The sequence below is a fragment of the Triticum urartu genome, chromosome 2, assembly GCF_003073215.2.
Source record: "Triticum urartu cultivar G1812 chromosome 2, Tu2.1, whole genome shotgun sequence".
NCBI lineage: Eukaryota > Viridiplantae > Streptophyta > Magnoliopsida > Poales > Poaceae > Triticum > Triticum urartu.
This window is the reverse complement of record NC_053023.1, coordinates 710,035,147-710,061,878: the sequence shown is the minus strand read 5'-3', so window position 1 is coordinate 710,061,878 and position 26,732 is coordinate 710,035,147. Positions and strand designations below refer to the sequence as shown.

The 26,732-nt window shown below is 46.6% G+C and overlaps 1 protein-coding gene across 8 annotated transcripts; it reads right to left on the bottom strand.

Moving 5' to 3' along the window:
• Window positions 1-13,477: 13,477 nt before the first annotated feature.
• On the bottom strand, window positions 13,478-26,569 carry LOC125539977. Of its 8 annotated transcripts, none has more exons than XR_007297125.1 (4): window positions 25,142-26,569; window positions 24,668-24,838; window positions 24,202-24,375; window positions 13,637-14,393 (listed from the first exon to the last, which is right to left on the bottom strand). XR_007297125.1 is itself a non-coding variant. In XM_048703534.1 (3 exons), exons 1-2 carry the CDS (start codon window positions 26,081-26,083, stop codon window positions 24,698-24,700), a joined length of 1,083 nt encoding a protein of 360 aa, XP_048559491.1. In that variant the 5' UTR covers window positions 26,084-26,569; the 3' UTR covers window positions 13,637-14,393; window positions 24,668-24,697. The 8 variants fall into 8 exon arrangements, 3 of the variants coding, with proteins under 3 accessions (XP_048559493.1, XP_048559491.1, XP_048559492.1); XR_007297127.1 differs by having other exon boundaries at window positions 24,202-24,341; XR_007297126.1 differs by having other exon boundaries at window positions 24,202-24,326; window positions 25,142-26,568.
• Window positions 26,570-26,732: the final 163 nt, after the last annotated feature.

The window sequence follows — 26,732 nt, the reverse complement described above, 5'->3', positions numbered from 1 at the left end:
AAAATCTTAAACAAGAGTTGTATAGAAATACATAATCACCTACGTTAAACTCACACTTTTGTATCCTTTTATCATGCCATCTTTTAACTTTTTCTTTAAAAAACTTGGCATTTTCATAAGCTTGGGTTCTCCATTCATCAAGCGAGCGAATATCAAATAACCTCTTCTCGCTGGCAAGTTTAAAATCATAGTTGAGCTCTTTAATAGCCCAATATGCCTTATGTTCTAATTAGAGAGGTAAATGACATGCTTTTCCATAAACCATTTTATATGGAGACATACCCATAGAATTCTTATATGCAGTTCTATAGGCCCATAATGCATCATCATGTTTCTTAGACCAATTCTTTCTAGACCTATTGATAGTCTTTTGCAAAATTAATTTAAGCTCTCTATTGCTCAATTCTACTTGACCACTAGACTGCGGGTGATAAGGGGATGCAATTCTATGATTGACATCATACTTAGCAAGCATTTTACGGAAAGCACCATGAATAAAGTGTGAACCACCATCAGTCATTAAATATCTAGGGACTCCAAACCTCGGAAAAATAACTTCTTTAAGCATTTTAATAGAAGTGTTATGATCAGCACTACTAGTTGGAATAGCTTCTACCCACTTAGTAACATAATCAACAACAACTAGAATATGTGTGTATCCATTAAAGGCAGGAAAGGGTCCCATATAATCAAAGCCCCAAACATCAAATGGTTCGATAACAAGTGAATAATTCATAGGCATTTCTTGACGTCTACTAATATTACCAATTCTTTGACATTCATCACATGATAAGACAAACTTACGGGCATCCTTGAAGAGAGTAGGCCAATAAAAACCGGATTGCAATACCTTATGTGCAGTTCTATCTCCAGCGTGGTGTCCTCCATAGGCTTCGGAGTGACACTTGCGTAGGATCTGTTCCTGTTCATGCTCAGGTACACAACATCTAATAACACCATCTACTCCTTCTTTATAAAGATGTGGGATCCCAAAAGTAATGTCTCAAATCATAGAAGAACTTTTTCTTTTGCTGGTATGTGAAACTAGGTGGTATGAACTTAGCAACAATATAATTAGCATAATCAGCATACCATGGAGTACTACGAGAAGTACTTATAACATTTAATTGCTCATCAGGAAAGCTATCATCAATAGGTAGTGGGTCAACAAGAACATTTTCTAACCTAGACAAGTTGTCTGCAACGGGGTTCTCAGCTCCTTTTCTATCAACAATATGCAAATCAAATTCTTGTAGCAAGAGAACCCACCTAAAAAGTCTAGGTTTAGCATCTTTCTTTTCCATGAGATATTTAATAGCAGCATGATCAGTGTGAATAGTTACTCTAGAATCAACAATATAGGGTCTAAACTTATCACAAGCAAATACAACTGCTAAAAGCTCTTTTTCAGTTGTAGCATAATTTCTTTGAGCATTGTCTAGAGTCTTACTAGCATAATGGATAACATTTAATTTCTTATCAACTCTTCGACCTAGAACAACACCTACAGCATAATCACTAGCATCACACATAATTTCAAAGGGCAAATTCCAATCAGGTGGCTGAACAACAGGTGCAGAGACTAATGCTTTCTTAAGTATCTCAACTGCTTCTACACAATCATCATCAAAGACAAATGGTATATCTTTTTGTAATAAATTAGTCAGAGGCCGAGAGATTTTTGAGAAGTCCTTAATGAACCTCCTATAAAATCCGGCGTGGCCTAGGAAACTTCTTATACCTTTGATGTCCTTGGGACATGGCATCTTTTCAATAGCATCAACCTTGGCTTTATCAACTTCAATACCTCTTTCAGAAACCTTATGCCCCAAGACAATTCCTTCATTAACCATAAAGTGACACTTTTCCCAATTCAAGACAAGATTAGTTTCTTCACATCTTTGCAAAACTCGATCAACATTGCTCAAGCAATCATCAAAAGACGACCCATAGACGGAAAAGTCGTCCATGAAAACCTCACAAATCTTTTCACAAAAGTCAGAGAATATAGCCATCATGCATCTTTGAAAGGTAGCAGGTGCATTACATAAACCAAAAGGCATACGTCTATAAGCAAAAGTACCAAAAGGGCATGTAAAAGTAGTCTTTGATTGATCTTTAGCCGACACAGGTATTTGAGAGAAACCAGAATAACCATCTAGGAAGCAATAATGTGTATGTTTGCATAATCTTTCTAGCATTTGATCAATAAAGGTAATGGGTAATGATCTTTCTTAGTACCTTTATTTAATTTGCGGAAATAAATTATCATCCTATAACCTGTAATAATTCTTTGTGGAATTAATTCATCTTTATCATTAGGAACAACAGTAATACCTCTCTTCTTAGGGACACAATGGACAGGGCTTACCACTGACTATCAGCAACGGGATAAATTATACCTGCCTCCAGAAGCTTGAGTATTTCTTTTCTTACCACTTCTTTCATCTTAGGATTCAGACGTCGTTGAGGATCACGAACTGGTTTAGCATCTTCTTCCAAATTTATTTTATGTTGACATAGAGTGGGACTAATGCCCTTAAGATCATCAAGAGTATATCCGATAGCAGCGCGGTGCTTCTTCAGAGTTTTCAATAATTTTTCTTCTTCATGCTCTGAAAGGTTAGCACTAATAATAACAGGATATATCTTCTTTTCATCAAAATAAGCATATTTAAGATTATTAGGCAACGGCTTAAGCTCAAACACGGGATCACCCTTGGGTGGAGGGGGATCCCCTAGGATTTCAACAGGCAAATTATGTTGCAAAATAGGTTCCTGTTTAAAGAATACTTCATCTATTTCCCTTCTTTCATTCATAAACATATCATTTTCATGGTCTAGCAAATAATGTTCTAAAGGATCACTAGGAGGTACAGCAATAAAAGCAAGACCAATAATTTCATCCTTACTAGGCAATTCTTCTTCACAATGTTGTTTACTAAATTTAGAGAAATTAAACTCATGAATCATATCACCCAAACCAGTAGTAACAACATTCTTATTGCAATCTATCTGTGCATTAACAGTATTCAAGAAGGGTCTACCAAATATAATGGGACAAAAGCTATCTTGTGGGGAACCAAGAACAAGAAAATTAGCAGGATATTTAATTTTCCCACACAAGACTTCAACATCTCTAACAATCCCCACTGGTGAAATAGTATCTCTATTGGCAAGTTTAATTGAGACATCAATATCTTCTAACTCAATGGGTGCAATATCATGCATAATCTCATTGTATAAGTCAATAGGTATTGCACTTGCACTAGCACCCATATCACATAAGCCATGATAACAATGATCTCCTATTTTAACAGAAATAACAGGCACGCCTACCACAGGTCTATGTTTATCTTTAGCACAAGGTTTAGCAATTCTTGCGGTTTCACTGCTGAACTGAATAACATGCCCATCAATATTATTAGCCAAGAGATCTTTAACAATTGCAACATTAGGTTCAACTTTAATTTGCTCGGGAGGTGTATAAGTTCTAATATTTCTTTTACGAACCACAGTTGAAGCTTTAGCATGATCCTTTATTCTAACAGGGAAAGGTGTTCTCAACATAAGAAGTAGGAACAATAGGATCATTATAAGTGACAATCTTTTCTTCAACTTTAATAGGTGCAGCTACTTTTACTTCTACGGGAGGATGATATTTAAACCATTTCTCCTTAGGGAGATCAACATAAGTAGCAAAAGATTCGCAGAAAGAGGCTACGATCTCAGAGTCAAGTCCATATTTAGTGCTAAACTTGCGGAAAATATCGGTATCTATAAAAGATTTAACACAATCAAACTTAGGTGTCATACCTGACTCCTTACCTTCATCGAGATCCCAATCTTCAGAGTTGCATTTAATTCTATCCAATAAATCCCATTCGAATCCAATAGTCTTCATCATAAAAGAGCCAGCACAAGAAGTATCGAGCATGGTGCGATTGTTTTCAGAAAGCCGAGCATAAAATTTTTGAATAATTGTTTATCTTGGAAGCTCATGATTGGGGCATGAATATAACATTGATTTAAGCCTCCCCCAAGCTTGAGCGATGCTTTCTCCTTTGCGAGGCTAGAAATTATATATATAATTGCGATCACGATGAACAAGATGCATAGGGTAATATTTTTGATGAAATTCCAGTTTCAATCTTCTATAGTTCCATGATCTCGTATCATCACATAGCCTATACCATGTCAATGCGCCTCCCTTCAAAGATAAAGGGAAGACCTTCTTCTTGACAACATCATCGGGTATACCTGCAAGCTTAAATAATCCACAAACCTCATCCACATATATTAGGTGCTCATCAGGATGCTTGGTTCCATCTCCTGTAAAAGAACTAGCTAGCAGTTTTTCCATCATACCCGAAGGAACTTCAAAGGGAACATTTTCATTATCAATAGGTTCAGTAGGTTGAGGAGCAACTCTTTGCTCTACTGGTCGGGGTGAAGATACCCCGAACAAGCCCCTCAGAGGATTACTTTCCATAGTAACAGGTGACAGTAAATTTCAGCACACTATATAAATTTTTCCTTACCAAATTCCACCTACCAAAGGCGCTTCACTCCCCGACAACGGCGCCAGAAAAGAGTCTTGATGACCCACAAGTATAGGGGATCTATCATAGTCCTTTGGATAAGTAAGAGCGTCGAACCCAACGAGGAGCAGAAGGAAATGACAAGCGGTTTTCAGCAAGGTATTCTCTGCAAGTACTGAAATAAGTGGTAACAGATAGTTTTGTGATAGGATAATTTGTAACGAGCAAAAAGTAACAAAAGTAAATAAAGTGCAGCAAGGTGGCCCAATCCTTTTGTAGCAAAGGACAAGCCTGGACAAACACTTATAATAGGAAAAGCGCTCCCGAGGACACATGGGAATATCGTCAAGCTAGTTTTCATCACGTTCATATGATTCGCGTTCGGTACTTTGATAATTTGATATGTGGGTGGACCGGTGCTTGGGTGTTGTTCTTAATTGAACAAGCATCCCACTTACGATTAACTTCTATTGCAAGCATCCGCAACTACAACAAAAGTATTAAGGTAAACCTAACCATAGCATGATACAGGTGGACCCAAATCAGCCCCTTACGAAGCAACGCATAAACTAGGGTTTAAGCTTCTGTCACTCTAGCAACCTATCATCTACTTATTACTTCCCAATGCCTTCCTCTAGGCCCAAATAATGGTGAAGTGTTATGTAGTCGACGTTCACATAACACCACTAGAGGCTAGACAACATACATCTCATCAAAATATCGAACGAATACCAAATTCACATGACTACTAATAGCAAGACTTCTCCCTTGTCCTCAGGAAAGCATATTCATGTTCATAATCAGAGGGGTAATAATATGCATATAGGATCTGAACATATAATCTTCCACCAAATAAACCAACTAGCATCAACTACAAGGAGTAATTAACACTACTAGCAACCTACTAGTACCAATCCCGGACTTGAAGACAAGAATTGGATACAAGAGATGAACTAGGGTTTTGAGATGAGATGGTGCTGATGAAGATGTTGATGGCGATTGCCCTCTCCCGGTGAGAGGAGTGTTGGTGATGACAATGGCGATGATTTCCCCCTCCCGGAGGGAAGTGTCCCCGGCAGAACAGCTCTGCCGGAGCCCTAGATTGGTTCCGCCAAGGTTCCGCCTCGTGGCAGCGGAGTCTCGTCCTGAAAGGTTGCTTCCTCTTTTTTTCTCGATGAAAGACTTCATATAGCACAAGATGGTCATCGGAGAGCCACCAGGGGACCCATGAGGTAGGGGGCGCGCCCCCCACCCTCGTGAGCAGGGTGTGGGCTCCTTGGTCTTCATCTTTGGCGAGGATTTTTCATTATTTATTATAAGATATTCCGTGGAGTTTTAGGACTTTTGGAGTTGTGCAGAATAGGTCTCTAATATTTGCTCCTTTTCCAGCCCAGAATTCCAGTTGCCGTCATTCTCCCTCCTTATGTAAACCTTGTAAAATAAGAGAGAATAGCCATAAGTATTATGACATAACGTGTAATAATAGCCCATAATGCAATAAACACTGATATAAAAGCATGATGCAAAATGGACGTATCACTCGGCAGCTTCAGTTTTAGGTAGGCTTAGTGGGGGACCGCCATGAATTTTGTGAGTGCGGGCCGGCCCAGCAACGCGTGGTACGCGCTGGACAGGTCCACCACCTCGAACCAGATCGGCTCGCGTCGGAAGTGGGTGCTGTCGCCGAACAGGACATCGAGCCGGACCCGGCCGAATGGGAAGCAAGAGAGGCCGGGAACGATGCCGTGGAAGATCGACCGGGTTGGCTCCAGGTCTTTGGCCTCGAGGCCGAGCTTGGTCATGGTGTCGCGATAGAGGATGTTGATGCTGCTGCCGCCGTTGATGAGGACTCGGGAAAACTTGCACGTGCACCGAGGTGTGATGATGGTGGGGTTGAGGACGAGGGCGTAGCCACCCGGGTTCGGCATGACGGCCGGGTGGTCCTCCCGGGTCCATGTGACCGGGTGCTCCGACCAGTGCATGTATTCCGGCTTGGCCGGGATTATGGTGTTCACCTCCTGCCGAAGGAGGCGCTCGCTGCGCTTGTCGTCGTTGAGGCTGGTGAAGACGACGTAGGTCGCGTTCTAAGCCGGGTAGGTGTCGTCGCGCATCGTGTCGCTAGCTGGTGGCGGTGGTGGAGGCAGAGGCGTCTGCCCCGCTCCTGGAGCCGAGGCCGGAGGAGGCGGACGTCGCCCCTCATGATGCGCTTGGTGATGGCGCACTGTCGGAGCGTGTGCGTGGATGGCCTCGCGCCGCTGTGGTGCTTGCAGGGAGCGTCGAACATCTCCTCGGAACTCATGGCGGGTTGCCATGCCATCTTTCCGGCTTGCCGGCGTTTGGCGGCCGGGTCATTCGCGGGCGCCTGCCCGGCAGCCGCGACGAGCCGGTTGTCGTAGCGCTGGGCCGGTTGGTCTACCTTGCGCTTGTTCTGTTGGTTGTGCTGCTGCCGGCTTCCTTCACCGACCGGCTTCGGGGAGGGAGGGGAACCGGCTTTGCTTTGCCGGCTTCGTCCAGCGCCACCTAGATCTTCATGGCGGAGTTGGCGTTGGCGTACTTGTCCGCCGTCACCATGAGCGCGGCCATGGTGGCCGGCTCGGAGTGCAGGAGCTTGTGCTTGAGGAGGGTGCCGTCCCGGCACCCGTTGACGAAGTACTGAATCGCTTGGACTTCGTGGACGCCCTCGCAGCTGTTCCGGAGCTCGGTCCAGCATGCGAGGTACTCGCGGCCGGTCTCCGCCGGTCCCTGCACGCACATGGCGAGCAGACTGGGGCGGCCGGGCCGCTTGTAAGTGCCGGTGAAGTTGCGCACAAAGGCCTGCTCGAAGTTGACCCACGCGTTGATGCTGCCCGCCGGCAGACTGTTCAGCCAGGTGCGGGCCGACCCCTGGAGCATGAGAGGCGCGTAGCGGACGGCGAGGCGGTGGTTACCGCCGGCGATGCCGATGGCGGTGGTGTAGTCGGTGAGCCAGTCCTCCCGCTTCACGGTGCCGTTGTATTTGGGGGTGTCGTGGGGCAGCATGAACCCTTTGGTAAAGGGCTCACCCCGGATGCGCGGCCCGAAGCACGCCGGCCCAACAGGGCCGGTCTCCTCCAGCTCTTGGGAGAGGGTGAGTCGGTCGAGGCGGTGGCTTGCGTCGGTGTCGTCGATGGCGCGCGGGCCCAGCCGGTCGGTGACCGCGCCGCGGGGGGCCGGGTCGGCTCCAGCTGGACGCCGGCCGGGTTGGAGTAGAGGGTCGAGTCGGCGTCGGACCTCTGAGTCCGGCTCATCACCCAGGCCACCGGGAGTCGTCGGGGCAGGGTTGCGCCGGGTCTGGGTACGGCCGGAGTGCGCCTCATCAGGTGGCGAAGACGCGGGCGGAGCCGGATCCGGCCGGCGTGGTGAGCTGGTTGAGGCGGTCCTGCTGTGCGTTGGCCGTAGCGAGGAGGTCGTTCACCCTCTTGAGGCGGTCCTGCAGCTCTTCGCTTGCGAGCTGGTCCAAGCCGATCGCGGCCGCCTGGGTAGCGCACATGTTCTTCACGAGAGTCTCGTAGACGGGAGGGGTGGCACCGAAAGCGCGTCCGATCGCGCCACCCCGGGTCCGCATGTCGGCGACCCAGCTTGGCTCGGGCGCGGCAGGCATAAAGCTGTAGGCGGCATTGCGCTCCAGCTGAGCGGAGTCAAGGCGACGCTGCGTGGCGGCGAGCGTCTCGGTGAGGTCCAGCAGGCGCTGGCAGTCCTCGTCGAGGCGAGTCCGGGCCTCGGCGATGTTGGAGGCGTCGATGTCGGTGCCGATGGGGACGCGAAGGCTCTGCATCGTGGCACGCAGCGGGTTGGACAGGGTGGCCCGTTCCGCTGCGGCCTTGGCTTCGGCGGCCTTCCTTGCCACACTCGACGAGGAAGAGGCGCCGGTGTCGGTGACGAATACCTCCATGTAGAGGTCCATTGCCCCGGCGGGAGCGCTGCCGCCGAGGGAAAGGGGGGAGTCGGAAAAGTCAAGTACCTAGCTGGGGTACTCATCGGCCACAGGCGCGTCGGAGATGCATAGCGCGGCGAAAGAGGCCGCGAGCGCGTCGATGACGTTTTCCGCCAGCGTGACGGGCTCGTCGGAGTCGGAGAGGGCCCCGTCTGAAGCATGCTCCTGGCCAGGACCTCGAGCTGCCCCACGGTGGGTGCCAACTGTTGTAGTGGGAGGACGGCAGATGCCAAGGGATGGCTAAAGATAGGAGGAGGCTCGAGGGCACTGGTGGGCTCTAGAGGCGAGGTCGGCATGAGCGAGCGCGGGACGCAAGACATACCCAGGTTCGGGGCTCTCCGGAGAGATAACACCCCTAGTCCTGCCGAGTGTAGTTGATGAGTATCAGTACAGGGTCGCTCCTAGAGCTATATGGAGGAGGAAGGGAGGCAAGCCAAGGCTTAGGCCGCTCCCTCTCCTTGGGGGTTGCTTGCTACGTGTGTGTGGATGAGTGATTGCCTGTGCGAGTGAGAGAGTTGCCTGTATGCATGAGGGCTCCTGGGGGGTTTTATAGGTCAACCCCCCTAGGGGTACAATGGTAATGTTACAAGGCTGTGGAGCCGGGTTGTCATCGCCCGGGAAGCCGATGCTGGGAGCCGCCAGGGTTTAGGGCTCGCCAGGTTCTCCGGATGCGGGGCCCGCCGGGTATGGGGGCACTGTTTGTCGTCTTACCGATCGTCAGGGAGTGGCCGGGTTGAGTCGGCTATAGTGGCGCTCCGTGAGGTCGCCGCTTGCTGGCGTCATGGGTGACGACGGTTGCACTGTTGCCACGCCAACCCTGGTCAGCGGGTAGGTGGGGCACTGTTGCCACGCCCCGGCTGCCGAGAGGCATGGGCGGGGCACTGTTGCCTTCGTCATCGGCAGGTGGAGACTCGTCCCATCGTACGGTCAGGATGGGACGAGAGCTGACCCGTGGCCGGGTTGGGGAACACACCAAGGGTGGCGCTGGCTTGTTGGAGAAGTCTTGAGTTGGTTGTTGGGACCGAGTCGAGGAGTCTGGCCGGGTCAAGGAACTTGGCCGGGTCGAGGGACTCGGTCGGGTCGAGCGACCCGTCAAGCGCTAGCCGGATTGAGGGGCGATGCTGGCCCCGCTGTTTTTGTAAAGGATCCGGGTTCCGTTGCCTGCCCGGGGTTCATCCCCCCGACATCCGGTATTCCGGAGTTGCATAATCTCGTAGTCAAAGGAACATGTATAAGTCATGAAGAAAGCAATAGCAATAAAACTAAATGATCATTATGCTAAGCTAACGGATGGGTCTTGTCCATCACATCATTCTCTAATGATGTGATCCCGTTTATCAAATGACAACACATGTCTATGGTCAGGTAACTTAACCATCTTTGATTAACGAGCTAGTCAAGTAGAGGCATACTAGGGACACTATGTTTGTCTATGTATTCACACATGTACTAAGTTTCCCGTTAATACAATTCTAGCATGAATAATAAACATTTATCATGATATAAGGAAATATAAATAACAACTTTATTATTGCCTCTAGGGCATAGTTCCTTCATCTTCATGGGCAGATTTTTTCCTATGCACCGAATAAGTGGAGGGAGAGAGGTCAAAGTAACAATTATGACAACGACAAACTCCGCTATAATAGTAGATATATGAGTCAAGAACCTATCAAAACCGAGTGTCCCCTTCGATTTTTTAGACATTGTGTCCCAGCGATTGTTGGTACTATGCAACGGGTCAATATGGGACGGCTCAGGAGTGAGTGAGTGTAGGGGCGCACGTTTGCCAATCACCCCACGCATAGCGCACATGGGAAAAACTTATGGCACGATGGTATGTTTCAAATGTACCTATATTTTTTTCATGCTATTAGATTATCATTTTTACACACTTTTATATAATTTTATAATATTTTTATGGACTAACCTATTAACTTAGTGTCAAGTGTCTGTTCCTGTTTTTTTGCTTGTTTTTTATTTCACAAAAAATAATATCTAGGAAGGTCCAACACGACGCCAGTTTTTGACGATTTTTTATGGACCAAAAGGAACACTAGAAGCTTCGAGAGACGTCGAGAGGAGGCTTGAGGGGCCCATAGGCCAGGTGTCGTGGCTGCACCACGTGAGCTTGTGGGGCTCCGTGCATTGTTTGACCTAATTCCACCGCCAATTCTTATAAATAACGAAACCATCCATCGTTCCTTCAGAAGACTTTTATCGCCGCCACAAGCCTATGTTCTGAAGATATCCTATCTGGAGCCATGTTCCAGAGTTCCGCCGGAGGGGGAAGCCATTGGAGGAGGCCTCTTAATCAACCTTGCCGCCTCCATGATGATGTGTGAGTTGTTCAGTTAGGACCTACGGGTCCATAGGTGTTCATCGGTGTTAACTTATATCGTGTCATAACTTTATATCTTAGGTTAGCTTTATCATTTCTAGAACTTATGATCCTGACATATTTTTGTCTTAACTTCATATTCTGGATTTTAAGTTTCAGATGTCTGATATTCTAGATGGTCGAGTGCATTAATATTTTCACAAAAAGAAGATTCGGTCTTCTATTTTCATATGCGAAGGTTATCAGCATAATTCCTTAGTCCAGTAATGAAAGTCTTCGTCTACATGTATTTACTTCATAGCTCTGCAATGTTGCTGATAGCTCAAGCAGACAAGCACCAAGGGTGTTAAGTATATCATTAGTTGACCATGGCTATCTAATTCTATGTGTGTGTTGCTACAATTAGCAACTTTGGTTTAGATTGTCTTCTCTTTGAGATCCTGGACCAGGAGGAAGTTATGGCTTACACTTGTTCTAGGTTCAGCTACTTCGGTTTGGACTGTAATGTGTGGGAGTGAGCCCACTTTGAGTTCCGGAGGAAGCTTGGGGTTGTTAGATGGCGCTTGCACAATAGCGACATTTCTTATGATGAGCCCCATTTGAGACCTGAATTATACTCTGTTCGTCATGCACATTCACATTGATGATAGATATGAAAGGGACATTCGATGACTGACAAATAAATTAAGTTGTACAACATCAATGTTTATATATGTTCTATGAGCATCCTAACTACTCAATCAAATAAACTATAAGTGGTACAAATGTACGACATCAACGTTGACCATATTGCAGTTTTTTAATGCACGCTATAATGTACTCATGGAGCATTTTATCCATGCCATAATATCCGCGCGCAGCGGAGCGCGCAATTCCACCTAGTAAAATCTAAAACCATAGCTAACAAGGCACTTTGCATATCCATAAACAATTTGTTCCTAAACATTTCGCAAATCACATGTTTAGGAGAGACCATAATTTCAACCATGAATGGCTCTGAGACACATATGTACTCCATTCTTTGATCTTGTAGGAGAAACACATAACTTACGGACAGATGCAGTTACATGAACAAGAAGTGGCTCGAGGTAGTTGGCACCGGTGCTGCCGGGAACGAGTAGCTCGCCCCCAGTAAAAATCCTCCGCGTCTGCAATGCCTGTGCCGACTCATGGCATTCCTGCTACTGGTGAGTGGTGACCTCTATGGGCAGCACGAAAGAAAGAGACTCATGTTGGAGGTTGAGAACCAGGGCCTGCACGAAAGCAAATCAACTCGACAGCCACAAAGAGAAAACAAAATACTTGCTACATCGAACATGCCTGCTGACCTGCAACATCGCAGCCGCCGCAACTATCCTCTCCGTCTCACATGACTTGCACGCCCAGATCTGGAAGGAGAGAAGCTGGAAGAACTACAGCTACATGGCGCCGGGGCGGGCGGGTGGGGTGGGGGCGCCCAAGTCAACTCCGGCTGTCGCTGGGAAAGAGATGGTACGAGCCGACGGCGAGTAATTTGGGAGATTCACGAAGACTCTGTTTCCTTCACGAGAGAAGATCTGTTCTGTATCGGATGTCCCTGATCCAGAATTCTGTCTAAATGCAGGGTGTTTTTGTAAAAGTGCAAGTGGTACGGGCAACTTCTCTTCATCTCAGCCATACGTTACGTATCGAACGGTGCAGATGATGTGCAGACTGGCACACCATCACCACCAACTCGCTTTTTTATAGGAGTAGAGAAGTAGAGATTGGCTTTTAATCTTGTAACTAGAAAGGACAAGGGGACCGACAATCCTCTTACATCGTTGGGTGCAAGAATTTTTTTTTTGTGCAGGTGTTGCTTATCTTGCTAACTTGAAGCTCCCACCGGTTTGATAAATCCTGATTCCTAACTAAGAAAATCATGTGCTGCTATCTACATCTCCCTTCCTCTTTAGGGAAATCCAATGACTCCTACGGGAGTAGCACCCGACCCAAGTATAGTAGTCGTATGAGCATCTACCGGTTCTATCTCTATTTTTTGACCTTTTTGTATTTTTCTTTCATTTGTATTTTTCATATCTTTTTCCCATTTTATTTTTATTTTAATTCGTGAACATATTTTGAAATACATGATTTATTTAATTTTGAGAATATTTTTTAATATACCCGAAGAGTTTTTAAATTCATGAATAACTCTATGTAATGGACATTCTGAGAAAGCTAGGAACATTTTAAAATTCATGAATATTTTTATATATTGACGATTTTCTTAAATTCTTGACTTTTTAGAATTAATTAATATATTATTTATTAAAAAAAATTAGAACATGTTTTGAATTCGCTAACATCTTTTATAAAATGTCAACCTTTTTTAATATTCGTGAACTTTTTTGAAACTCTTAAAAAATTATATTCACCAGTTTAAAGTTTTTTTGAAACTCACCTTTTTAAAGTTTTGTGAACACTTCATAAATCTTGTGAGTATTGTTAAATGTATGAACATTTTTTATCTTTGAGCTTTTTTATAAAATCCGTGAAAATATTCATGTTTACAATTTGTTATAAATCTATAAAGAAATTCCAACAGCTGATTTTTGGAGGGAAACTGGTTTTTTTAAAGGGTTTGGAGGGAAACTGGTTAAGATGCTAGAAGAGAGAAATTGAGCGAAAGAAAGTCGCTCAAGCATGTTCGATAGATTCCCTGCATGAAACGCCGAGTGGATCGGCCCACGTATAGAGTTCTGTGTTTTTCCCTGACATATTTGCCGCAAGAATGAGTGATCCTCATACAAGGATTTTTTTTTTGAATAGGGAAAGGCGCCATAAATATATATCAGCCCATAAACATTTTACAGCATGAATTACAACGCCCTGTAAAGGAGAATATTGCAATTTTTGAATTACAGGACATGGCCTATTTCTATGAGCTGAATTAACACAACTAAAGATAGGTTCAACCAAGTTGTTGAGTACCTGATGTGCACAGTTATGAGAAACTCCATTTAGCTCTCTTGAGATATGAAATACTTGAGGTTGGAGTTCTTTCATGATGTGAATGTAATCTGCAAGTTCCTTCCTGATTTCCCAACCAACTTTACATGAATCAATGCTTCTCTGAGCTGCTGCTCTTGCCAGGATCAGGTTATCAGTGAGAAAGGAAACCTGGATGATGTTGAGATGATTAGCAATCTTTGCTGCAAACAAGAGAGCCCATGCTTCAGCCTGCAAGGGAGAAGATGTTGTAGTTGTAGAGGCTTGAATCATTATGGTGTAGCTGTCACTTTGCTCAACGCCTTGTATATATATTCCTATTCCTGTAGCCAGTGCACCTGTATTCCCTGGAACTTTTGTATTCTCCCAGGAGGCATCACAGAAAACCTTGGTATCTGTAATAAATAAATCTGATTTGATGGTTTCTCCTTGTTTAATGATTGAGTTGGAGCTGCTGCAGTTCGTCATAGTGATGATATGTTGTTCCTGCTCTGTATACTTCACCAATGCTTGACTTGATATAATTGCTTTTGCTGCCTGGAAGATCTGCTTTGGCTCGCCTGGTTTTCTGCCAAACAAATTTTCATTCCTGGATTTCCATAAGCACCACAAAAAGGTAAAAACATTTTCAAGAGAAACGTAGGGATGTTGCATAGAAAGAATGGCTTGTATAGCTTCAGTTATGTTCCTGCAATCTTGGATGACAATATCAATTCGAATTAGCCATGGCTCTGAGAACCACGCAGCTCTAGCAAAGTTGCAGAGGAAAAATAGGTGAATGTCATCCTCTTTAGAGTCGCATCTAGAGCAGTATTTACTAATATGACTAGTGAATCTACCCGCTCTCTGACCTATAGGGATAGCTCTTCTAAGAATTCTCCAAGCAAAAGTTTGAACCCTTGGTGCCATGGTCTTGCTTTTCCAAACTTGTTTGAGAAGGAGCTTTACCTGTGTAGATACTTGCCTTGGCCTAGGCTCACCCTGTTCCTGCATAACTTGCAAGCAAATCTTGTAGGCCGATTTAGAATTGCACTTGCCATTAGGAGTGAGGTCCCAACAGAGTATATCCTTATCATCACTTTGAATAATAGGAGTTTGTTTAATGATAACAGCCGCCAGCTGATCAAAAAGCATGTCAATGAGAGCATTGTCCCATATCTTTTGGTTTGGGAGCCATAAATCTTTAACCAAAGCTGGGTATTTAAAATGGTCATCCTGAATAATTAAATGATCATAGATGCTTTGCCAAATATGACACCATGGAGTGCTCCAAACAGAGATGTTCCCAGAAGTGACTTGATAAAATGAATGAGCTTCGAGAATGGGTTTAACTTTTAGTATAGAAGCCCAAAAGACTGACTTGGGAACATTAGGGCTGGCTCTCCAAAAGGCTGAATCAGGGAAATACTTGGATTTGAGGATTTGGTGAAGATGATCATCATGATTTTCTGCTATTCTCCATGCAGCATTGACAATTAATCCCTGATTGAGAGCTTGCAAGTTTCTTCCTAGACCACCTTCAATTTTAGGGGAGCAAATATCTTTCCAGGCTCTAAGACATAGAGATTTGGTAGTGGGCTCATCTCTGATTCCAGTCCACCAGAAGTTCCTAATGATGGCAGTTAGCTTAGAGATAAACCTTTTTGGGGAAAAGGATGTTCGACATATAATAGATTGGTATGGATGCTAAAACAGAGTTAATGAGGGCGAGCCTGCCTGCATGTGTTAGTTTGTTAGCCCGATAGCCACTCAATTTTGAGCTGAACTTGTGAAATATAAAATTATAAGCTGAGGATCTATCTTTCGCGGGAAGAATCAAAGGATGGCCTAAGTGGATGGACCTTGCATCAATATCTGGGACTGGAAAGATAGTTTTGATGGCTAGATAGGTTTCAGGCTGAACATGTTTGCTAAAAATAATGGCTGATTTAGACCAATTTGGCGTTTGACCTGAGGCTTTGCAGAATTTTTTGGATAATGGATTCCATCATAGTAGCTTCAGGAATGGAGGCTTGGCCACAAATGAGAAGAACATCAGCAAACAAAAGGGAGTGAATGGGAGGACAATTTGGTCCAAGGGTAATACCTGCTAGCTGGCTTTGCCTCATGCTATGTTGTAGAGAGATGGAAAGGTCATTAATGGCAAGCACAAAGAGGTAGGGTGATAACGGACACCCTTGTCTGATACCCCTGGCATTATGAAATCTAGCATATGATTGGCCATTAATAATGACGGAAAAGACAAGGGTAGAGATGCAAGCATGGATAAGACTGATAAAATGATTATGCAACCCTAAACGAGACAAAGCATTGACAATAAAGTTTCATTGAAGGAGTCCTGGATTAGGGGGTGTCCGGATAGCCGGACTATACCTTCAGCCGGACTCCTGGACTATGAAGATACAAGATTGAAGACTTCGTCCCGTGTCCGGAAGAGACTTTCCTTGGCATGGAAGGCAAGCTTGGCGATACGGATATGTAGATCTCCTACCATTGTAACCGACTCTGTGTAACCCTAACCCTCTCCGGTGTCTATATAAACCGAAGGGTTTTAGTCCGTAGGGGAGAACAACAATCATACCATAGGCTAGCTTCTAGGGTTTAGCCTCCTTGATCTCGTGGTAGATCTACTCTTGTACTACCCATATCATCAATATTAATCAAGCAGGAGTAGGGTTTTACCTCCATCGAGAGGGCCCGAACCTGGGTAAAAACATCGTGTCCCTTGTCTCCTGTTACCATCCGCCTAGACGCACAATTCGGGACACTCTATCCGAGATCCGCCGGTTTTGACACTGACATTGATGCTTTCATTGAGAGTTCCTCTGTGTCGTCACTTTGAGGCCCGATGGCTCCTCCAATCATCAACAGCGATCAGTCCTGGGTGAGACTTTTCTCCCCGGACAGATCTTCGTCTTCGGCGGCTTCGCATGCAGGCCAATTCGCTTGGCCATCTGGAGCAGATCGAAAGCTACGCCCCTGGCCATCAGGTCAGATTTGGAAATTTAAACTACACGGCGAACGACTGTGGAGACTTGATCTTCGACGGATCTGAGCCACTGCCAAGCGCGCCACACTGTCACGATGGGCACGATCTAGCTCTGCCGCCGAAAAGTGCCCTGGAGGCCGCACCTGTGTCCGCTCCGACCCTTAACTCGGAGCCGACCTCACCAATCAAGGATGGGTGGTTAGACACCGCCTCGGGGGCTGCAATCTCTATGGCGATCAAGCCGAATACCAGCCTTGTCCCCTGTGAAGCCCGTGACCCCAAGGCGCCGGACTCCTCTCCGGACTCCGAACCCTCCGCTCCCCTACCAATCGAAGCCAATTGGGCGCCGATCATGAAATTCACCGCCGCAGATATCTTTCAGCACTCGCCCTTCGGCGACATTCTGAAATCACTCAGGTCTCTCTCTTTGTCAGGAGAGTCCTGGCCGGACTATGACCGGCAGGATTGGGATGCGGACGACGAAGAAATTCGAAGCCCACCCACCACCCACTTTGTAGCCACTATCGATAATTTAAACGACGTACTCGACTTCGACTCCGAAGACATCGACGGTATGGACGACGATGTAGGAGACGAACATGAACCAACACCTATAGGGCACTGGATAGCCACCTCATCTCATGATGTGTACATGGTGGACACACCTAAAGGAAGCAACGACGAGGAACACAGGGATGCAACGAGGGATCGTTCTCTCGAAAAGCAATCAAAGCGGCGACGTAAACGCCGCTCCAAGCCCCGCCTCGACAAAGACAGCAGCCACACAGACCCAGCCATAGAGCAGGACGAGCCGGCGGACGACGAACATGCCCTCGAGCAAACGTCCGAACAGGGCAACTTGGATAAACAAACCGAACAACCCGTCCCCGGCGAGAACAGCATTCCGTATGACCTTACGCCGGACAAGCTCATGGAGCAGAAGAACCTTCACCAAAGGCTCGTTGCCACTGCGCGTAGCCTGAAAAAGCAGAATCTTGCGCGTAGCCATAAAATACTTACCCCTCAAGCTTAAAGGGCCAGCTCGGCATTGGCTCAAAAGCCTTCCCGAAAACACCATTGAAAGTTGGGGAGAGCTCGCAGACGCTTTCCGGGAAAATTTTCAAGGGATCTATGTCCGCCCTCCGGATGCAGACGATCTAAGTCACATAACTCAACAGCCCAGAGAGTCAGCCCGGAAATTCTGGAACAAATTCCTTACTAAAAAGAATCAGATAGTCGACTGTCCGGACGCCGAAGCCCTAGCAGCTTTTAAGCATAACGTTCGAGACGAATGGCTCGCCAGACACCTCGGCCAAGAAAGCCAAGAACAATGGCCGCATTAACAAGCCTCATGACCCGCTTTTGCGTAGGAGAGGACAGCTGGCTGGCAAGATGTAGCACCAGCGACCCAAGTACATCCGAAATTAGGGATGGAAACGGAAAACCGCAACGCAACAAGGACCAGCACCGGACTAAGGGAAGCAGACCGGAGAGCACGGCAGTCAATGCCGGATTCAAAAGCTCTCGGCGGAATCAGAAAAAGCCGCCCCTCAAGGATAACAGGGACGAGCTATCCAACTTAAACAAAATCTTGGACAAGATATGTCAAATACACAGTACTCCCGTGAAGCCTGCAAACCATACCCACAGAGATTGTTAGGTTTTCAAGCAATCCGGCAAACTCAACGCCGAACACAAGGGGCTCGACACACCAAGTGAAGACGATGATGAAGCCCAAAAGCAGAGCACCAGGAAACAAAAAAAATTTCCACAAGAAGTCAAAACAGTAAACTCACTTCACATAACAAAATGAGCGGCGCCCATAGAGATACGCGCCATACGGCCTATCCCAAAGGAGTCTCGCCACTGGTTGTTAAAACCGATCACCTTCGACCATCTGGATTACTCTAGAAGTATCCGGAACGCAAGCTGGACTGCCTTGGTATTAGATCCAATAATCGGCGGACTCCACTTTACAACTGTCCTGATGGATGGCGGCAGTGGTCTAAACCTGATATATCAGGACACAATCCGCCACATGGGGATAGACCCAACAAAAATTCGCCATAGCAAAACCTCCTTTCAAGGGGCAACGCCAGGCCCGGATGCCCATTGCATGGGTTCTCTCCGGCTAGAAGTTATGTTCGGCTCCCCCGACAACTTCCGTCGCGAAAGGCTAACCTTCCATATCGCCCCATTTTCAAGCAGCTATCAAGCACTACTGGGACGCGAAACTTTCGACCGCTTTAACGCAATTCCGCATTATGCATCTCTTATGCTTAAGATGCCCGGTCCACGAGGCATCATCTCATTAAAGGGAAAGCATTGAGTGCGCCTCCCGCACGGAGGATTGTGCGGCTGCCTTAACAGCCCCACAATAATACGGCTTCACCAGCCAAAACATCTAAACAGGTCATTAAGACCACGGACACGACTAGACGAGTCCTGCATAAAAATATCATTGATAAAGGCTTAATAGCCGTATACCCCTGTACTAGGGGCTCCGCACATATAAAATAAGAGACAATCAAGTTCAATTTTACCCATTTCAATTTATACTTTGTTTATTTAGTATAACTTCTGTTTAGCACGACCTTTCTTCAACTAAGTTCCTCTCTTTTACAGATGAACACCGTGCTGCGCACGTCCAAGATATGGCACAACTGAGACACAGGCGCAGACGTGCAGCAGGGACCCGTTCTAAGGATTCTTTTCGGATTAAGACTCTGCGTAAACCTTTTTTACTGTCTCTTGTTGATACACATCCTCTGGTTTTTTTTGGTATAACCAAGGAGGAGGCTGGCGTCTTGGCATGTAGCCACGTCAGAATTTTGCGCATACCTGGACACTAGGGGCTTATAACTAAGGGCGTTGTCCTGCCCGCCCTCATAAAGACCGAATACTTTAGGGAGTGTTCAGCGTCGCGAGTTTGGCCTTATATGCATCAGCTTCGAATCATGTCTTTGGTCAAATGTTGGGTTGCCCGGCTCCTGTATTTTGCTGCCTTACGTTCCGCTCTATCAGCTAAGGTGGCACCAGGAGAACTACTGCGATTGTGCCCCGGTTCGGCCAGGCGAGCACCTCAGTAGAGAAAGCCGAAAACTGACTGTCATGATATAGCGTGAGACTGGTCAACCACTCGATGACTCACCGGAATCTTTAGGATTCCTCCGCATTAACGAAGGGTCGCTTCCCGGCCAGGCACATACGCGCCCCGAGTTCGGGCGAGCGCAGGCGCCACCAGAGGCTATATAAGTAGCCTCACTGTCAAACTCCTATGGCTAAGTGAAAGTGTTAAAGCATTATAGTCCGATTGCCTAGTTCGCTGCGCTATCACCTCCTTTGTAGGACCAAGACGTTGGATCAAGTGTGAAAACGCGCCTTTTGCGAACACCCCCGCAATATTTGCGTGGGGGCTAAAGCCGACAACTGCCATCTTTCAGATTATATATATATATATCTTAAACTGCCGCACAGGAGGTGTTACAATACTTGAAGGCACAAGTATAAAAAGCTTCTACAATTTATCAAAACATTGTTTTACAATAACATATGCTATTTGAACATAACATCCTTCGAGCACTGCATCTCTGTCACATGAGCGCCTTGAAGAACTTCCTGAAAATAGTGCTCGGCAGGTACTCGGCTTTCGTCCGAATCTCGGGATGCAACAACGGTGGTCTCCATCTCCGCACAGTATGTCTTGACACGGGCAAGAGCCATCCGTGCACCCTCTATGCATGCTGACCTCTTCATCGCATTAATATGCGGCACCGCACCAAGGAACTGCTGCACCAAGTTGAAATAACTTTTCGGCTCTGGCCTCTCCGGCCACAGATGGCTCATGACACACTTCATGGAGAGTCCGGACAACCTATTCAGCTCAGCCCATTCGGCCAGACGATCGGCTACTAACAGCGGATGCTCTGGATTATGGAACTGCGACCAGAAGAGCTTTTCCACTTCGCGATCTTCTTGATCTCGAAAGTGTTCGGTCACATCTGCAGCACTCGCTGCCAAATCCAGATAGGTGTCCGCCGTACTCCACATTCGGTCTAATGGAGCATGTTTAGGATCACAGAACTTCCTCCGCAGCATAAAGGGCTTTCCAGCCGTGATCTCTCCGGCCTGACGCAGCTCCTCCTTCATAGCTCTCATCGCAGAGCGAGCATCCTTGGCATCGGCAACAGCCTTCTCCAGGTCCGTCTATTCCGCCCGGTCTTCTTTTTCAAGAAACTTGCAACGGTTAGCAGTGCTCTTCAGCTTCACGGCCATCTCGGCCATTTCCTTCTTGCTTCGGCAGTGAGTAGCCTGTTCGGCTTTCAGCTCTTCAATTGCCTTCCCGGCAGCCGCATCACTTTTTCTGGCTTGCTCCTTGGCTCGGGCAAGTTCCGCCCGAAGATTCTCCATGGCAGCAGCACCATCTGCATCAAGCACACATATTGTAAGATACTGGCATAAAGCTCCTCTTACCAGGTGCCACCAGAGGAATTACATACCTTGTGCCTCGTCAAGCCGCCTGTTAACAAGCGCGATGTCAGCATCTGCCACGTCAAGTTGCCGCTTTAGCTCGGCAAATTCATCAATCCAGCTGGACGCCGGACACTTCGCCACCTACATATGAAGGCGACATTTTGGACCTGGGGTTATGATCCTCTGCGCGCCGTCACTTTTGACAACGCACAGAGTCTCAGGGGCTACTATCTACACAGGGAGCATCTTCTTTATGTGCAACTATCAAGGAAGGGTACATTATTTCACGTACCTCAAAACCTGTCAGTAAACTCCTGACGGCCTCGTGCAATCCGCTCTCTGCGGATGAAATCCTCTCAATCACCGTACCCATCAATGCACGGTGCTCCTCTGAGATAGACGCTCGCCCTAGCAGATCCTTCAGCTCCTCCGACCGCGCATCGGACGTTGCCGGACTCGTCCGATGGCCCTTTTCGAAGGCCGGACGCGGAGGGCTTTGGGGGCCCAGACGACTACCTTCCGGCCCCACCGGATTCGGAGAAACCCTCCGTGACGATACCTCAGGGTCGCCCGCCTCAATAGGCGGTATGGTAGGGGGAGGCGTTCCGCTCTCCATCATCTCCGGAAGAATGTCCCCCGAAGACGAGCTCTGCTGAGAAGGGCCGAGGTCCGAGCTACAAGGTAAATTTTTGGTTACTTTCCTCAGATATAAAGCAAGGATTTCTCTCATCTCTTAAAAAGAAAACCTCTCTCTACTTACGACTTGGTGGAGGGCTGATCCCCTTGAGGGCATAATTCGGCCGAGGTATCCCCCGGCGTAGGACCCTCTGACGAGGATTTCTTCCCCCGCTTTGAGGCCATGGTCTCCGGGTCTTCAGAGGCGATCCTCTTCTTCCCTTGAGGAAAGGAGTTTTCGACTCCTCCCTTCCGAACAGCCTCCTTCAAGGAGGCCGTAGTTTCCTTGTCCCCTCCCTTGCTTTCCTCCAAAGGCACAATCTTCAACATCCTGACTAGCACGGGATCCGGCATGGTCTCGGGGAGGGGAGCCGGACACCTGATCAGCTTTGCTTTCGCTATCCACTCCTGTTTAAAGGACAACTCTTTTAGGGGCAAGTTTATGACAAATATACGGATAGTGAGTCTGGGCACAAGGCTACTTACTTGAGTATCCGGACGATTGCAGCTCAGACCTGCGTCCTCGGTCAAGTCCGGACACATTGCTTGTGATCCGAAGAACAGTTTATACATCTCCGCGGGCGTTGCGCCCATGAAATGCTGGAGAGCTCGCGGTCCCTCCGGATTAAACTCCCACATGCGAAGGGAGCGACGTTTGCCGGGCAGGGTTCGGCGGATTAGCATGACCTGCGTCACTTTGACCAGGCTGAGGTCTCTTTCTAAGAGATCCCTGATGCGGCCCTGCAACAAGGGCACGTCCTTGGATGGCCCCCAGTCTAGTCCTTTATTGACCCATGACGCTAGCTGTGGTGGGGGACCCGAGCGAAAGGCAGGTGGCGTCACCCACTTGGTGCCCCTGGGAGCAGTGATATAGAACCACTCTCGTTGCCATAAGCCGAGCTCCTCTTGAAAAGAGCCCTCGGGCCATGGAGCATCAGCATTCTTGCTTATAACAGCGCCTCCGCACTTTGTGTGCCGTCCCTCGATCATCTTCGGCTCTACTTTGAAGGTCTTGAGCCATAGTCCGAAGTGAGGAGTAACACGGAGGAAGGCTTCACACACGACGATGAATGAGGAAATGTGGAGGATGGACTCCGGAGCTAAGTCGTAAAATTCCAACCCATAATAAAACATGAGCCCCCTCACGAAGGGATCCGTCTGGAAGCCTAGCCCCTGACGGAAGTGAGACATGAACACCATGCTCTCACCAGGCTTGGGAGTGGGAATGGCATGCCCTTGAGCAGGCAACCTATGCGAGATTTAGCCGGTCAAGAACCTGGCCTCTCTCAGCCTTAGCACGTCCTCCTCCGTAACAGAGGAGGGCATCCATCGGCCTCGAAGGTCGGAACCGGACATTGTCGAAGATCCGAAGCGCCTGAAATCTGGAGCCTTGGGTGTTGGAACTCGAGGCGAAGGGCGAACTTGTTTGAGATTGAAAGAAAGGAGTAAGGCCTTGGTCTCTTTATAAGAGGTTGAATACCAAGGGCCCTCCCCGTAACCGTTTGAGACTCGCCTTTAATCGAGAAAACATGCCAACGGGCACGATTGGGTTACCCACGTCCGTATTGATGAGAATCCCGTAAATAAAGGGGACACGATCTCTGCTTCGACAGGACGTGCCAAGGAAACCGCCTCGCTAAACGCGCTGAGGTGGGACAGTAAAAACGATTCGAATAAAGGCTTGGCCGTAGTGTGATGTCAAAGCTACGGAATACGTCAGCAGATTAGATTTGTGTAAATATTATTCTCTCTATGGCAATATGTGGAAACTTATTTTGCAGAGCCGGACACTATCCTTTGTGTTCAAAATCTTCTATGAAGTACTTGGAGGAGGAACCCGCCTTGCAATGCCGAAGACAATCTGCGCGCCGGACTCGTCGTCATTGAAGCCTGGTTCAAGGGCTACTGAGGGAGTCCTGGATTAGAGGGTGTCCGGATAGCCGGACTATACCTTTAGCCGGACTCCTGGACTATGAAGATACAAGATTGAAGACTTCGTTCCGTGTCCGGAAGGGACTTTCCTTGGCGTGGAAGGCAAGCTTGGCGATACGGATATGTAGATCTCCTACCATTGTAACCGACTCTGTGTAACCCTAACCCTCTCCGGTGTCTATATAAACCGGAGGGTTTTAGTCCGTAGGGAAGAACAACAATCATACCATAGGCTAGTTTCTAGGGTTTAGCCTCCTTGATCTCGTGGTAGATCTACTCTTGTACTACCCATATCATCAATATTAATCAAGCAGGAGTAGGGTTTTACCTCTATCGAGAGGGCCTGAACCTGGGTAAAAACATCGTGTCCCTTGTCTCCTGTTACCATCCGCCTAGACGCACAGTTCGGGACCACCTACCCGAGATCCGCCGGTTTTGACATCGACATCCATTCTATACGATCAAAAGCTTTTGCAAGGTCAATTTTTATCATGAAAGCTTCCTGTTTCCAAGAATTAAGGCAGAAGGAGTGAGTAATCTCTTGAGCTATGATAATGTTGTTAGATATTCTCCTGCCTTCAATAAAAGCTTGTTGTGTAGGATGGATATAATCAGGTAAATGAGCCTTTAGCTGATTAGCAAGAGTTTTAGCAATAATTTTATAAATAACATTGCAAAGGCTAATAGGCCTGTAATCAGTGGGAACAAGAGGTGCTAGTTTTTTTAGGAATAAGAGCTATGTGAGTGTCATTGATATGAGATGGAAGCACACCCGAGACATAGAAATTTCTCACCATGGAAGTAACATCATCACCAATCCAGCTCTAGCTTGCAATATAAAATTCCACATTGAATCCATCTGGGCCAGGTGAAGCTCTTCTTTTCATTTCCTGTAATGTTTGCCAAATTTCCTGCTTATCTGGAATAGTATAAGTGAAGTCTTGATCTTGGTTCTGAAATGGGAACTGAGTTCCAATGAAAGGCATGCCAGTATTAGCGTTCGGAGATGAAAAAATATGCCTGAAGTAATCAACAAAAGTTTGAGCTATTTTCTTAGGGTCAAAATGAATAATATTATTTTCATCCTTAATGGAAATAATGGTATTTTTCCTCCTCCTTTTTAGTACGACTTGGTGAAAATAAGAAGTATTTCTGTCACCATCTTTGGCCCAATGCTTTTTAGCCCTTTGACTGTAGAATTCAGTTAATCTGATCATGTTATTTTCATATTGAGAAATAAGAGAAGCCTCAAGTTTATGATCTCGAACCTGTGATGGAATCATCTGAATCTGCTGGATCTTTTGCTCCAAGGAGTTTAATTCTTGTTGGAGAGGCTTCTTTTTCCTGCACCACTTTTTAAGAGCTCCTGCAAGATGTTTAGTTCTAGCACAAAAAGGCTTATTGACAGAATTTCTCCAAACAGATTTCGCATGAGATTGAAAGTCAGATTCCATAAGCCACCAATTCTCAAATTTAAAGTCCTGCCTTGGTTTTTTGTACTGTCCATCAGTGGAGATTAAAATGGGAGCATGATGGATAAAAATAATGGGCAAGTTGAATACATTAGTATTAGGAAAAAGCTCACACCAGTCTGGATTCACTAAGCATCTGTCCAGTCTCTCATATATGGGCTTAGAGGAAAAACGCTTGTTAGTCCAAGTGTAGGCTGGTCCACTATAACCCAGGTCAAAGAAACCACAATTTTTCAGCATAGAACGAAAGGCATACATCCGATTAGAATTAACATAGGCCGAACTCTTCTCCATGTCATACAGTATCTCATTAAGATCACCCATGCATATCATCTTTCCGGGGCTATCATAAACAAAATCAGCAATTTGATCCCATATCTGATAAGTCTGGCGATGATAGGGGTCGCCATATATACACACAAGTCCGAATTGCAATCCAGTAGCAGAATTCACCACAGTGGCCAAGATAGTATAAAAATTTGCTAGATGAACTGTAATTTGAACATTATCATTCCACATAAGCCACAATCCCCCAGATTTACCTCGAGATGGAATAACAATGCTATTATTCATATGAAAACGTGAATTAAGATCGGAGGACTTAACCTTTGATGATTTAATTTCAGAAATGAAGGCCACCTGTGCTTTTGTGGAGTGAATGAGTCTGCCAAGGAAGAGCATTTTGTGGTTCATGAGGCCTCTGCCCATGCCTCGACAGTTCCACGCAATGAACTTCATGTGAGCTTAAGTACCTTATAAAGCCTTGCGCCAGTCCTCCAGCAGCCTGTCCAACTTGATAACTTCTCCAATCTGACCAGCAAAGGAACTCAACAGCAGCACCGGGGGCGGGGTGTGTGTGTGTGGGGAGGGGAAGGAAGAGATCGGATCCAGAGGGGAAAAGGGGGAGGAGGGAAGTCGAGGCTACTGAGGTGTGCTCGGCGAGGAGAACCAAGATGGATCCGGTCCTGCCGACAAGATTCCGGCTGAGAAGATAACAAGATCTGGGATTGAGCAGCGGCAGATATGATTAGGGATGGGAAAACAGATTGGAGAACAGGAAGATTATCTCAAGAGGATTAACGGAAGGAGAGACGAGATCAAAGGAAGAGGAAAATCGACATCACGCCAGTCACCGGCATTCGCCGGAAAGTCTCCACGGTGGGTAAGTCTCTCGAAAGCTCGAGGAATCTCATACAAGGATTCTCCCGTCGGAAAGCAAAAGCACTTGAATAATGGCACGATAGAAAACGATTGACCAGCCAACTAATTGGATGGTTAGATGAACAGTGATACCCCCAATTTTTTTGTGCATGTTCTACCTTCATCTTGCATTTATTTCCAAATTATTGCAGGATTTTCGGCGATACACGTTCAGTAGGAGGGGACG

Bases quoted from the DNA above. Each gene is read 5' to 3' on its own strand.
- LOC125539977 (XM_048703534.1), bottom strand. From the start codon at position 26,083: ATGAAGTTCATTGCGTGGAACTGTCGAGGCATGGGCAGAGGCCTCATG. The intron at 24,839-25,141 runs GTTCGAGATCAT...ATTGGAACTCAG, and splicing joins TTCAGATGATTCCATCACAG to TTCCCATTTCAGAACCAAGA.